General features: G+C 41.8%; 1 protein-coding gene across 1 annotated transcript in view; it reads right to left on the bottom strand.

The window, feature by feature from the left end:
* Nucleotides 1–3,545: 3,545 nt before the first annotated feature.
* The window catches only part of KCMF1 (potassium channel modulatory factor 1), a 73,592-nt gene continuing 64,127 nt past the window's right edge, over nt 3,546–13,010 (bottom strand). Inside the window, exons 5-7 of the mRNA XM_081254589.1 lie at nt 11,815–11,998; nt 8,306–8,588; nt 3,546–4,169 (exon numbers count right to left, since the gene is read on the bottom strand). Of these exons, the coding sequence (XP_081110715.1) occupies nt 3,908–4,169; nt 8,306–8,588; nt 11,815–11,998 (729 nt within the window). The 3' untranslated portion in view covers nt 3,546–3,907. The remainder of the gene's footprint in view (nt 4,170–8,305; nt 8,589–11,814; nt 11,999–13,010) is intronic.

The raw sequence follows: 13,010 nt of genomic DNA, 5'->3' as shown, positions 1-13,010 counted from the left end.
GTCCCTATTTGGGGAACTAAGATCCCATAAGCTGTGCAGCATGCCCCCCCACCCCCCAAATAAATAAAATAAGCATGGAAAAGCAAGACCTTTGTGCCAGACATCACAACTTCAGCATATAATTCTGGGAAAATTTCATACATAGCATTTTACTTATTACTGCACATGAAATCAATTTTGCATGTGCCTCCAAATAAGGGAGAAACAGCAGACCTCGCATATATGAACACTGATGTGGGGCTTTTTGTTACAAAACTGATACATTTGTTAAAGAGCTTTTAGCACCCACTTGGATAGTTTTTTACACACTGCTGTTTCACAGGTCTGTGCTAATCATCAGACTCCAGTTACAGTAGACTTTCCTATTTTTTACCAGACACCTTCAGTGGCAGGGACCTCATTCAGAAGAGCCCTTTTCACCGACCACCTCCTTCCACTATCTTTCCTCTTGACCACCTTTCCTTATGTGGCCTTAAACAGAGCTATGAGTTACTGAAGTCTGTGACGCTCCCAAGAGCCATGGAGTAAAATACACAAGGGAAATGCAATACTTGCTGTGAGGGGCCGTCAAGAGAACTCTTTAAACTCCTTACCTGTTTTTTGTTTTTAACTGTGGCCCACAGACCAGAAAAAATACAACAGGCTTAGTATGATAAAATCTTTGTACGTTATCGAAATTCAAATTGAATGGGATGGATGGATTTTTGTGTTGCTTCTGTTATTCTAATGACATAATCCGCTATCCTAAACTACATTTCTTTGTGGGTCATAGGGAGAGGGACCTTCTCTTCTATTGCCTGAGTCTAATTATAAATGTAATAATCTACTGCGTGACAAACCTAGGCTCCAACTCTCTGGGTTAAAAAAGACCAATACAATCTAAATACAAATCCAAATATTTCACCGTAGCCAATCATAGAAATTGTATCTTACGACAATGGCCATAAAAGTACAGGCATTTCTATTTGTCCAAAAGAGCGGAAGTACTTAAGAAAACTAAATGAATGAAAAACAATCTGAGGAAGCCATGCGGTAGGTTCTACTATTTCAAATTCCAAAATTCCACTGTTCTCCATGATTAACTATCCAGGAGTGGGAAACCCACAAACCCCTACACAGTTACCATTTAGCAGGAATTACTGATACTTTGGGATTCTTAACACACAGCATATTCTAGTCCATAAATTATACAGAAATAGAAACAAATACAGTTTCAAACATTCCCTGTGGGTCTTCCTCTTCACTAGCTTTTTTTTGGGGTGGGGTGGGGTGGGGGGTGGTTTCTCTGTGAGTCATGACATTAAACTTCTTCCAGAACACCTTGAGCAGATTTAAATTATTTCCACGCAGTAAGTGAAGACAAGCACTGCAGAACACTTACAAACTTACACCCTAGACACTCAAAACTCAACAAAACAAAAACCTCTCAAAACTCAGGGTCTGGTCCTTAGAAGTGTGAAGCTGTAGCCAAAATAAACAATGGTATAGTGATTTTCTCTCCTCTACATCACTGTCTTTGCAATTATTTTTATTCAATAATCCCAATAATATGATGTTAATTCAGAAACTAAAGAAAAAGGACACAAGAATTTGAAGGGCTTAAATATATTTTTTATATTGATAATCTGTGTCTTTCTACCCTAATACATTATTATTGATTACATACAGGATGAGGTGAGGTATTTGTAAAATATCTGGTAAAAAATAATATACAGTATTCTGAGATGGAATCTTATAAACCTTTAGGTCCTCTGAAGTGTCAAATTGATCATCTAAATTAAACTGCCCTGACTGGACTTACAGTTGTTCCCTCAAACCATGTTAAAAAAGGAAGGATCTTACATTTTCCCAGAATTTGTGCAGTAAAGGGAAAGAACATAATTGGCAATTTCTATTTCTCACATCCAAAGTAATGCATTCACACAAAATCAGGAGCTTCAAGTCTCGCATGAAACAAACAAAAAACCCCAAAAAACCCCAAACCAACCAAAAGAACTAGATTAGAGATATACAATCTCTGAATAATGGTTAGGCTAATTCACCAACACCAAAGAAATCCAAGTGGTCAACAGTCTTGAAAATGCTTTATTGAAATGTGTGACGTATGTGCAGAAGATGTGTGTGAAAAGACCACAGCTTGAAAACTGGTTTTTGAAACGTCTCAACAACCAATTGAAAAAAAAAAAAAATCCTACTGGACTGGACTTCTAGCATAACCAGAAGCCTGGTGTAAAATTTTCCTTTAAAACATTTTCCATCACAGAAACTAAAGAAAACAAAGCTAGGATACTTGGAAATGGTTGGAGTTTGAAGTTTCAGAGAAGGAGAAGCAACAGTTTTTTAGAAATGTGGGGTGACATCTTTTTTGGATACATCTGGATGAGCATGGACTTCACAGTTCTCGGGAGAACACCGGAGGGTGCTTGAGTCTGTATGCTTGTGTTGAAGAAACAGAGAAACACAGACGGGGAAGGAAAGGACTACAGCGGAAGAGGGGAGACGGAGGAAAGGGCTCAGAGGAGAGAGAGCACTGGAACAAGACATGATTAGGTTAAGTCTAGTTATAAATTTATCAGAAGCTGTGCGCACCTTTTTTAAAAGTCCTAAATTTACATTCCAAAAACTGCCCCCCAACCCCAAACCCACTGTCCCTGCCTTGGAGCTATTGTGAAAAGTCTATGCACAAAAACTGAAACAGAAAATAAAAAATATCCCGGCCCCTCCAAACCCCAAAACAAACCCAAAAGAGTTGTACATTTTTTTTTTACACATAGGATTAATAATATAGGCATATAGGTGTCATGATTCAATTAAAAGGCTTTACTCTTTATGCTGAAAAAAACCCAATAAATAAAAGGTGCTAAAGTTAGCATTAAGAATTTGGTTGTAATATATTGACAAAGTCTGGGAAGGCAAATCCTCAAAGCTCCCCTGATACTGATCTGTCTCAGCAAACTATGAAGCAAATACATAAATAACGCAAAGTATGATTGAGAATGTGAGATTTTCAAAAACAAAGACAACATAATTCAGGTTAACTTTGTTGAACAGTGAATAAATGAAATTCATCTACACCTGAATAAAACATATTTAACAATTGAAAAAAATTTTAAACAACCACAAAAAGTAAAAACTTTAAACAAGTAGAACAGGATTTGTTTTCAGGGCACACAGACGCCTGCAGCAGATTCCCACAGTAGCTGTACTGGTGTGTCTTCTATGGATGAGTTAGACAGGCTGAGCTCCACACGGTAAGATGACTAACAGGGCGACAGGACAGTCACACAGGGCGGAGCGCGACACCGGCTACGACCCCAGGTTCCACTGCAGAGCTGGCTTGTGCGTAGAGGCACACAAAGAAAGGTGATTCAGGCAGACATTATTCAAAAGCTACTTTGTCAAGTAACTCTGTTGCTGCGTAACCATTGAATAATGTTTGGGAAAGCTTTGGGCTTTTATTTTTAAGTTTTACTCCTTGTATTTAAGTTTTTTAAATAACAAGGTCACTAAAACTCATGCACGCTGCAAAAAACCTCATGCAGTAGTTAAGGTAAACCATCCAAGCAGTTTTTATTCATTAATATTCATAAATACACACAGCAGCTTCATTAGAGATTTCAATTTTCCTCTTCAGTTTGAATGTGGAGTATTAGGAGAGCCTTTTGCATGTCAAGGTACAGGAAGCAGAGATCACCCCTGCACTGCTACCTACATTTACCTGCTAGAAGTAAAAATTAGTTAAGTGGAAATGATTATCGTATATATTTTCTCTCTTCCTTTTGAATGTACACAATGTAACAGAGTGACAGACCTGAAATTACAATCACCAAACAAACCCAAGACAGTTGTTGTCCACTTTCATTGGCAAATACAGCACAGAGGACATTGTCTGCGGAGTGGGATGGCATCAAAGAGGAGGTGGTGGAGGCTCATTTCCTTTATTACTCTCTTTTAAATTTAGGTTTTCTAGAGCAACATCTAAAGGCATAATATCTACACAGCCCATAGCACCAAAATCTGCCATCTCCCCCCGTTCATCCTCGTCCGAGGACGAGCTCTCTTCACGAACTAAAGTGGATAGAAGGAGCTCTTGGACAAACAGGCTGCGGTCTGCGCGCTCACTTTCCATGGACTGGCGCTCTGTTTCAGACATTTTAGGATCATTCAACCTGTGTAAATGAAAAAGAAAAGATCTCATTGGTAAAAAGTCAATGAACAACGTCGTGGTCAATTTCTACGATGTCCTACCCTGGACAAGCTTCACAGGTGGCGAAACTCAGAATCTGAGACATATTAATGGAACACCTTGCTCTAATATACCTCCTTAATTACGTTGAGATGAATTCCCCACACTTGCAGCAATACTGTTACCCCGAGGTGCAAGTCTATGCTTTAATTAGATTCAATGAGAAAAAATACATTTACACTTCTCATACTCCCTTTAGAGAAAACTGGGGTGAAAAATTTCCTAAGGAAAACAAAATTTCTAACAGATCAGATACTTGGGGAAGTAGTGATTTCCCTAACCAAAATTTTACCAGTGGGGAGTAAAAAGAGAAGTAGCAACTCTGGTCACAAAAACAAAATCTGCAGTGATTAGAATAGTCAACCGAAAAGAATCCTAAAAGTTCTCTTGGCTTTTCTCTATTATTTCCATCTAATTCTTGCTGAAATGAAGATATGTCCAGAAGACTGGGAGGGCAAACACACACACTCACACGCACGCACGCACGAGCATGTGCGCACCTACGCTTCTACCAAGGACTGTGTAACAGGTCTGACCCAAGGTTTAACGGCCCAGTATGCTCATCTGACAACAGGCACTTATGAGACCTGTGTCATGTTGGGAAACCTGGTTCGTTTGCACAGAGACTGGACGGATGTTAAGAGCTGACTTTTTATTACTAACCTGTTAAGTGACTTATGCAAAATTCTGCTTAGTTTCAGTGCTAATTTTATTTCTCTACATTTTGAGTGGCAAAGAAAGAAAGGGAAACTGGTTGGAGCACTGGGGCCAAGAAAAGCAACAAACAGGGAGAAGATGGTGACAGTGAAAGGAGTTTCAGTAGGCACGCGTGACAGGTGCTCCTCCCGGAGAAGCCAGGTGCACTCGGAGCCCAAGCTCGTCTACACCCCGCACCTGTTCCCTGCTGTCCCACCGATGCTGGAAGGCGTGGGGGCATCCCAAAGTAGCAATGGGGGAGGCATACTGGGCACTCACCATGGGCTCTGCTTTAAGTGCTTTTTGTATGGATTACCTCTTTTAACTCCTACGAGTTAGGTCTCATTATTATCAACTTATAGGCAGAAGAGACTGAAGAGGTTAAGTGACTTGCTCAAAAATCTCACAGCCATTAAGTTCAAAAGCACTCAATGATTAGATCCATGGCTTAGAAAACAAAAGATCTAAATGTAAGAACTGAAAGAACACAAAAGGATCTGGAAGGTAACTACATAAAGGCCATTAAATCCACATTGAAAGGAAATGACTGATGACATTTATGATTAAAACCAAATTAAGAATATAAGGGCTTCCCTGGTGGCACAGTGGTTGAGAGTCCACCTGCCGATGCGGGGGACACGGGTTCGTGCCCTGGTCCGGGAAGACCCTACATGCCGCGGAGCGGCTGGGCCCGTGAGCCGTGGCCGCTGAGCCTGCGCGTCCGGAGCCTGTGCTCCGCGACGGGAGAGGCCACAACAGTGAGAGGCCCGCGTACCGCAAAAAAAAAAAAAAAAAAAAAAAAAAAGAATATAAGAGAGTGTCTAATGAAACAGGAGATTGAGCAATAGGCTACATATTCTCAATCAAAAACTTTGAAAGTGCTAAGAAATGAAATACATTCCACATCTTTAGTTTTGGAAAAGGCCTCAAAAAGAAAAACAAACTAAAGTCAAACCTATTAGGAAGAGAAAGGATGCATAGAAAACTACCTACATAGCAAGCAGGCAAACTAGAAACATACAGGCTGAGGCCCCCAAACCTTCAGAAAGCACGTAATTCTAGTATTACTGTTTTGATTTTTAGGAAATAACTGAGAAAATGTTTCACTCCTGAGGGGGGTAGATAAAATCGGTACTAGGACTAGATGTCTTGATGGCCAAACTTCATTTGGGATCTAGAAGTAACTGCAAAGCTTGTAAGGAGCTTCAAACTGGAGTTAGCAAAACTAGTTGGCTCCATTACCAAGAGACTGGAATCTGACATAGGCACTTACACAATTGCTTTCTAAAAGGTCAACCATTTTTGGATCCCAAAGAAACTGTGTCCCACCATCAGTTCCAAGGCGACAGGAACAAGAATTGCCCCTGGTCAAAGAGACCAAAGATGAGGCTGGGGCCCTACACACATCACATAACAGCTGTGTGGCCAGGGACAAGGATTTCCCCTTGGAAACATCGCAGACCCTCTCCTAGCCTTGAAGATTCTCAGCACACACGTTAATGTATTTGAAGTTCTGAGATGCCCAAGGGTAAATAAACTATTTGTTACTTAGTTTTGCCCAAACTTATTCATCAGGAAAAAAAGTTGAACGTAAGTAACTATTTATATTTCTTAGAATATATAAAGTTCCAGGGAATATTTTTGGGGAAATATTGCCTTAGGTAAACCATATGAGTCAGGATCTAATGACACAATGAAAGATGTAGAAAGTGGTCTACAAATTGCAAGGTACTATGCAATATATAGTATCAGATGACAAAAAGGGGGCCTTCCAGAAGCTACAACCAGAATCCAAGGAAAGCACTCAGAGGCCACCCATACTGTGCCCTGGTTGCTTGCTGTCTGGTCTAGAGTAACTACATAGAGAAAAGTCCCAGATCAAGCTCACTGAGTCTGGAGCTCAGAAAAGAAAAACAAAACCAGAGTGGAGCAAGGGTGGGAAGATGTGTTTTCCAAAGGGCAGTGGGGCAAGACATTCATTCCACCCCCCAGGCCAGCGAACCCTCAGCAGACACACACACTGGTAGGGCTCCTTCCTGAGGTAGGTACCTACATCTGTGGCTCTGTGCTTTCTTTACGCTGAAGCCACATTTTCTGGTAATAATCAATCAGGCACAGTTACTCACTTTGCAGAGAGAATACAAAGGTAAATTTCCCACTTGAAACTTCCTCCTTAGATCCATACCAAATGATCATAAGTACCATTAATTGGGTTTTTATTACATGCCAGATACTGAGCCAGACCATACACATACCTGTATTCCATTTCATCCTCAAAACAATTCTCATTCTAATGCAGCAAAACTCATGGGATATTATAAAACTGAGGTTTGGAGAAGTGAAGTGACTTGCCTAAGGTCCAAACTAGTAAAAGCTGGGGCTCTTGACAGGGGTCCTATTTGCAGAGATCTGAAAACATTTTTTATTCTGCATCAACAATATGTTATTTACAACTATACACATGTGCCACTGTACTAACAGAGATGTTTAAAAGCATGAGATAAAAGAAACATACATAGAAATAGTGTTTTCTTCTAACATCTAGTTGTCACACACATTACTTTTTGGAGGTAACTGATATATTACACATTTTCTTCTTCGTTTCACAGTTTTTAACTTTATATTCCTCTCTATTCCATTAAAAGTCCACATTAGTCCAGGTTCATTATCTGCTGAGCCTACATCTACTCATTACTGCTCTTTCTAAAATTCTTTTATTTTTAAAAGTCACATAAAATGCCTAGGAGGTCTCAGCAGAGGAACATATTTGGTTGCTAATGGTAGTTTTCAGAAGCAAATAAGAACCCTACTCCATCCAGCAGAGCCATTTACTGCGTGTACTAAGTATTTTTTACACTGTGGTGAACCATTTTTTAAAAGTTATTTTGTGTACGCTAACCACAAAAATTTAAATTCCACTTCTTTAGAAATTCTCAGGAGAAAACCACCACGTTATAAAATCTGCTCTTGTACTTTTGGATATTTCACAGCAGACTGAAACTGGCAATAAAAAGACAGCAATGTTAATTATGACAATAAATGTACCTAGTATGTCCCATATATGTAATGATACGATGTTTACATTTTATGGGCAATAGGGAAAAGAAATTCATATCAGATGATGATACACTGTTAGAACAAGACCATCAGCATTCCTAGTTTATCTAAAATAAACTATTATTTTTCATATTTTTAAGGAAATACTGAATATACAGTTTTGATTAGAGATCTGTGAGTTTTAATGGTTTGATCAAAGGCCGAGCCTTTAAGAACACATATAAGCACAAAAGAGAAAAGGTCATCTCAGGCTGCGCGGCGCTAATGAAATACTACTTCTCAAGGTTACGTTAATAGATGAACTACCTTGTTAAAAGAAACTGGGAATTCTGGATAGTTTGCTGACTGCTTTCTGTGTTAGCTGTGTTGGTTGTTGCTGTGGATTGTGTGATTGTAGTGGTGACACTGCTTGTGTTAGTACGCCGGGTTGTGTTGCGTGCAGTCTCCAGTTGTTGCCGTGCTGCCTGGGCGTGCTGCCGTTCTAGCTGCAGCTGCATCTGCAGTTGTTGTAACTGAGAAGCGGAAGGGCCGGAGGAATTAAGCTGTCCTCCTGCAGAACGTCTCACTCCTGATAACTGGGACAAAAGCTCTGCCAACGGAAATGAAGACATTAATGTCTACTGCAATATGAGGAAAACAAAACGCTACAGGTCAGTCTTTTACCAGAGGAACAGTAAAAATGATCGTCAACAGGAAGGTAACCTGTGGCAACATACAGTTTCAGCGTGGAGCTTAATACCTTTTAGGATGCCTCCTAGAGGCAAGAGTTGTGTATGTGTTGTGTATGGGAAATGCAAATACATATGAATATTAGCTCACACACGATTATTTTTAAGCAAAACACAGCAAATTGTTTTTTAAGTTGTTTGCATAATGGGCTGATTTAGTTACACTTTCTCTTAGTATTTTAGTAGGCTAAGGTGGCTCATCTACTGGTCCAAACATAACATAAACCCTCTCAACGTGAGCTCCATGAAAGCAGGGATCAAGTCTACTGTTTACGATATTCCTGGCTCTTAGAACAGCACCTGACACACAGTAGGCAAACATTTATTTAATGATTGAATGACTGTCAGAATTAAATCCAAGAGACCTGCATCATTTCTAACTGTGACGGTTGTACACTTGCCTCTGCCTTCTTTCTCTGGAACCTTCTGGTACTGCTGCTTGAGAGCCCCAGAGCACCACTGCAGTGAGGACCACTGGTGATGCCCAGTGAAGCTGATTAGCTCCTGACTGTACAGCCTATTTAGACGCTCTTGTTTGGACAAGGCTGTGCTCATCAGAAGCCAGGTGGCTCCCTGTCCCTGCCTCGTCATCTAAGTGAGGTGCAGTAGTTGCCTTCTCCCACGTGGAGGGTCTATCTGGCTTACATGGATTTGATGATTGCCCTTTCAACATTCCTAGGCTGGCAAAGCTCTTCACCATTAAAATGCATTTCCAGGGCACATTTCTGCCTTACTGCTCACCGTTGTTTTGTTCCAGGGGCTCTTAACACCATTCTTTCATATAGTCCATCACTAACATAAACTACTTTTCACTGACAGAAAAAAAACTGAATGGAGAAAGTGTCTCAATTGTGAATTTTGCCCCCAGAAATCACATTAACTTTTAGAGCCTGCTACCAAAGACAGCAGGTAAATATTCCTTTTGGATGAAGAAGTATTTTTTAAAGTTCCCAAAACTCAGTTTTTTGGTGCTTACTGCACATCCAAATGCCCAAAGCACATTTGGAATTAAGATTTTACACTGGCTTCCCTGGTGGCGCAGTGGTTAAGAATCTGCCTGCCAATGCAGCGGACACGGGTTTGAGCCCTGGTCCGGGAAGATCCCACATGCCGCGGAGCAACTAAGCCCGTGCGCTACAACTACCGAGCCTGTGCTCTAGAGCCGGCGAGCCACAACTACTGAAGCCAATGTGACACAGCTACTGAAGCCCGCGCACCTAGAGCCCACGCTCGACAACAAGAGAAGCCACTGAAAGGAGAAGCCTTGAGGTGAGAAGCAACTCAACGAAGAGTAGCCCCCGCTCGCCGCAACTAGAGAAAGCCCGTGCACAGCAACGAAGACCCAACGCAGCCAAAAATAAATAAATAAATCTCTTAAAAAAATATTTTACACTGAATATCTCACATTTTAAGGAAGATTTTATGAATAACACTGTTCCTATTTTGATGACAGATTTATACTCAGCTGCATTTCAGGTACGCGTTCCACTGTATGTACACATTTTGGACTTGTACAGGCTCCCTGGACTCTCACTGCCTGCCAGTGCTTACTGTAACTTTCAGGGTCTCAGGCTACAGTGACTTCTGACATTTTGACTGTCAAACCTTGTGTTTTGCTGCTGGCTTCCCAGGTTGGCCGTGCATGAGACCAGTGACTTAGCTATGAACTACATGTTCAAATGTTGTGCTTTTTTTTTTTTAATAACTTTTTTCTATTTATTTATTTATTTATGGCTGCATCGGGTGTTTGTTGCTGTGCGCGGGCTTTCTCTAGTTGCGTCAAGCTGGGGCTACTCTTCACTGCGGTGCGTGGGCTTCTCATTGCGGTGGCTCCTCTTGTTGCGGAGCACGGGCTCTAGGCACACAGGCTTCAGTAGCTGTGGCTCGTGGGTCAGTAGCTGTGGCACATGGGCTTAGTTGCTCCGTGGCATGTGGGATCTTCCCGGATCAGGGCTCAAACCTGTGTCCCCCTGCACCACCAGGGAGGCCCCAAATGTTTTTTTTTTTAAATAAATTTATTTATTTATTCATTTATTTTTGGCTGTGTTGGGTCTCCACTGCTGCACGCCTGCTTTCTCTGGTTGTGGCGAGTGGGGGCTACTCTTCGTTGTGGTGTGTGGGCTTCTTACTGCGGTGGCTTCTCTTGTTGCGGAGCACGGGCTCTAGGTGTGTGGGCTTTAGTAGTTGTGGCACGTGGGCTCAGTAGTTGTGGCTCGTGGGCTCTAGAGTGCAGGCTCAGTAGTTGTGGTGCCTGGGCTTAGTTGCTCCACAGCATGTGGGATCTTCCTGGACCAGGGCTCGAACCCATGTCCCCTGCATTGGCAGGTGGATTCTTAACCACTGCGCCACCAGGGAAGCCCCCAAATGTTTTTTTTTTTTTTTTTTTTTTTTTTTTTTTTGCGTTACATGGGCCTCTCACTGTTGTGGCCTCTCCCATTGCGGAGCACAGGCTCCAGACGCACAGGCCCAACAGCCATGGCTCACGGGCCCAGCTGCTCCGCGGCATGTGGGATCTTCCCGGACCGGGGCACGAACCCGCGTCCCCTGCATCGGCAGGCGGACTCCCAACCACTGCGCCACCAGCGAAGCCCCCCCCCAAATGTTTTTTAAGGTAAGATTTTCCCAAGCTATTAAAACACGAACGTTCCACAATACTATAGTTCTCAAATCAAGGCAAAGACGAGACACTTGTACTTGACTTTCTTCCATGAGAAGAGCTTAATTCTTTAGTCCTGTCAGTTAGTTTTCTTATCTGTGTGCTTGTGGAGGCTGAACCATGAAATTCTGCAGGTTTTTCAACTCTGAAATCTTCTATGATTTTCTTGGGTTTCACTGGAGGCCACAAATAGAACACAGATTGTTCCTTATTCTCTTATACCTCTAAGTACTTAAAGAAATGCCAAAATAATATGAACTACTTTATGTGGTCTACTTTAAGCATATTTTATACTTATAAAATATAGAGGAATTTTGTCAAGGAACATGTGGCGTGTGATAAGAGACTAAGAATACAAATCCTACCAGAAATTTTTAAAGGGAGCTCCACCATCCCCAGCCATTTCCTTTATTCATGTGAAACTAACTTACCAGCTATAGGATCCATGGCTTCCCTATTGCTTGGAGAATATGAACTCTGAGAAGAAGAAAGTCCACCAGTAGAACTGCTAGTAAAGTGCATGTTTGATCTACGTGCACGAGGACCTCCCAATCCCCGGCCAGGGTGAAACATTCTACGTACGTGGCGAACACCACTCGACTCATCATAACTCCAAAGTTAAGGAAAAAACTCAAGTATTTCACACAGAGAGAGAAAAAAGTCACTCGAGTCCTTGCAAGATAGACATGCAGATTTCCCCAATTATAAGCATTTTAAAATAGCACATTTCATTTAGAATACAAATGGTACAACTATATCTATGAGGGCTATTAACTCTAAAAAAGACACTCAGACATAAAGCAACATGTGAGTATGTGTATACTGTGTGTGTATGTTGCGTATGCGTGTGTGTTTTCAAAGAGAAAAAAGTTGTTTCTCCAGGTGGGAAGAAGTTCCTTCCTAACACTGCCAAACGAGGCGAGAGGCACTGCCTGGTCAGACACCCAGGGTGAGACATTCTCTTACCCTCTACTCCGTATTGAATTCCGTATACGTTCATACCGAAGTAACCACAAATAATAACCAGCAATTTTTTATATTTGGTGAGAATTGTGCTAATATACAGGCTAATCAAATCTCAGTGACCATCTGTAATGAGAAACGAACAGTCTAAATAATTTAAATTCAGGAGTAAAAGACTCCTTCTGGCTTAGTTTTAATCTGTCAAGTTTTTTTTTTTTTTTTTTTTTTTTGCGGTATGCGGGCCTCTCACTGTTGTGGCCTCTCCCGTTGCGGAGCACAGGCTCCGGACGCGTAGGCCCAGCAGCCGTGGCTCACGGGCCCAGCTGCTCCAGGGCATGTGGGATCTTCCCGGACCGGGGCACGAACCTGTATCCCCTGCATCGGCAGGCGGACTCTCAACCACTGCGCCACCAGGGAAGCCCAAGTTTTTTTTTTTTCTTCCAATGCTGCTGCTAAGCAGAAAACCAGATTTGAATTTCTTGTACAGGTGGACACAGAGAGAGTAACAGCACATTTATCAAGAAGTCAAAGTTCCAGCAGCCTCGACCACCTTATACACCTGCGTGTGAGTTGCACTGAAGAAGGTCCTGAGGAGCAAAGAGCTGCCGAAACTCACGAAGACAACACTGTGCGTCCTCCACACAGGTGAGTGTGAATGTGCAAG

Source organism: Mesoplodon bidens (genome assembly GCF_964165515.1).
Source record: "Mesoplodon bidens genome assembly, chromosome: 14".
NCBI lineage: Eukaryota > Metazoa > Chordata > Mammalia > Artiodactyla > Ziphiidae > Mesoplodon > Mesoplodon bidens.
The sequence above is the reverse complement of the archived record's forward strand: the minus strand, read 5'-3'. Positions and strand labels throughout refer to the sequence as shown.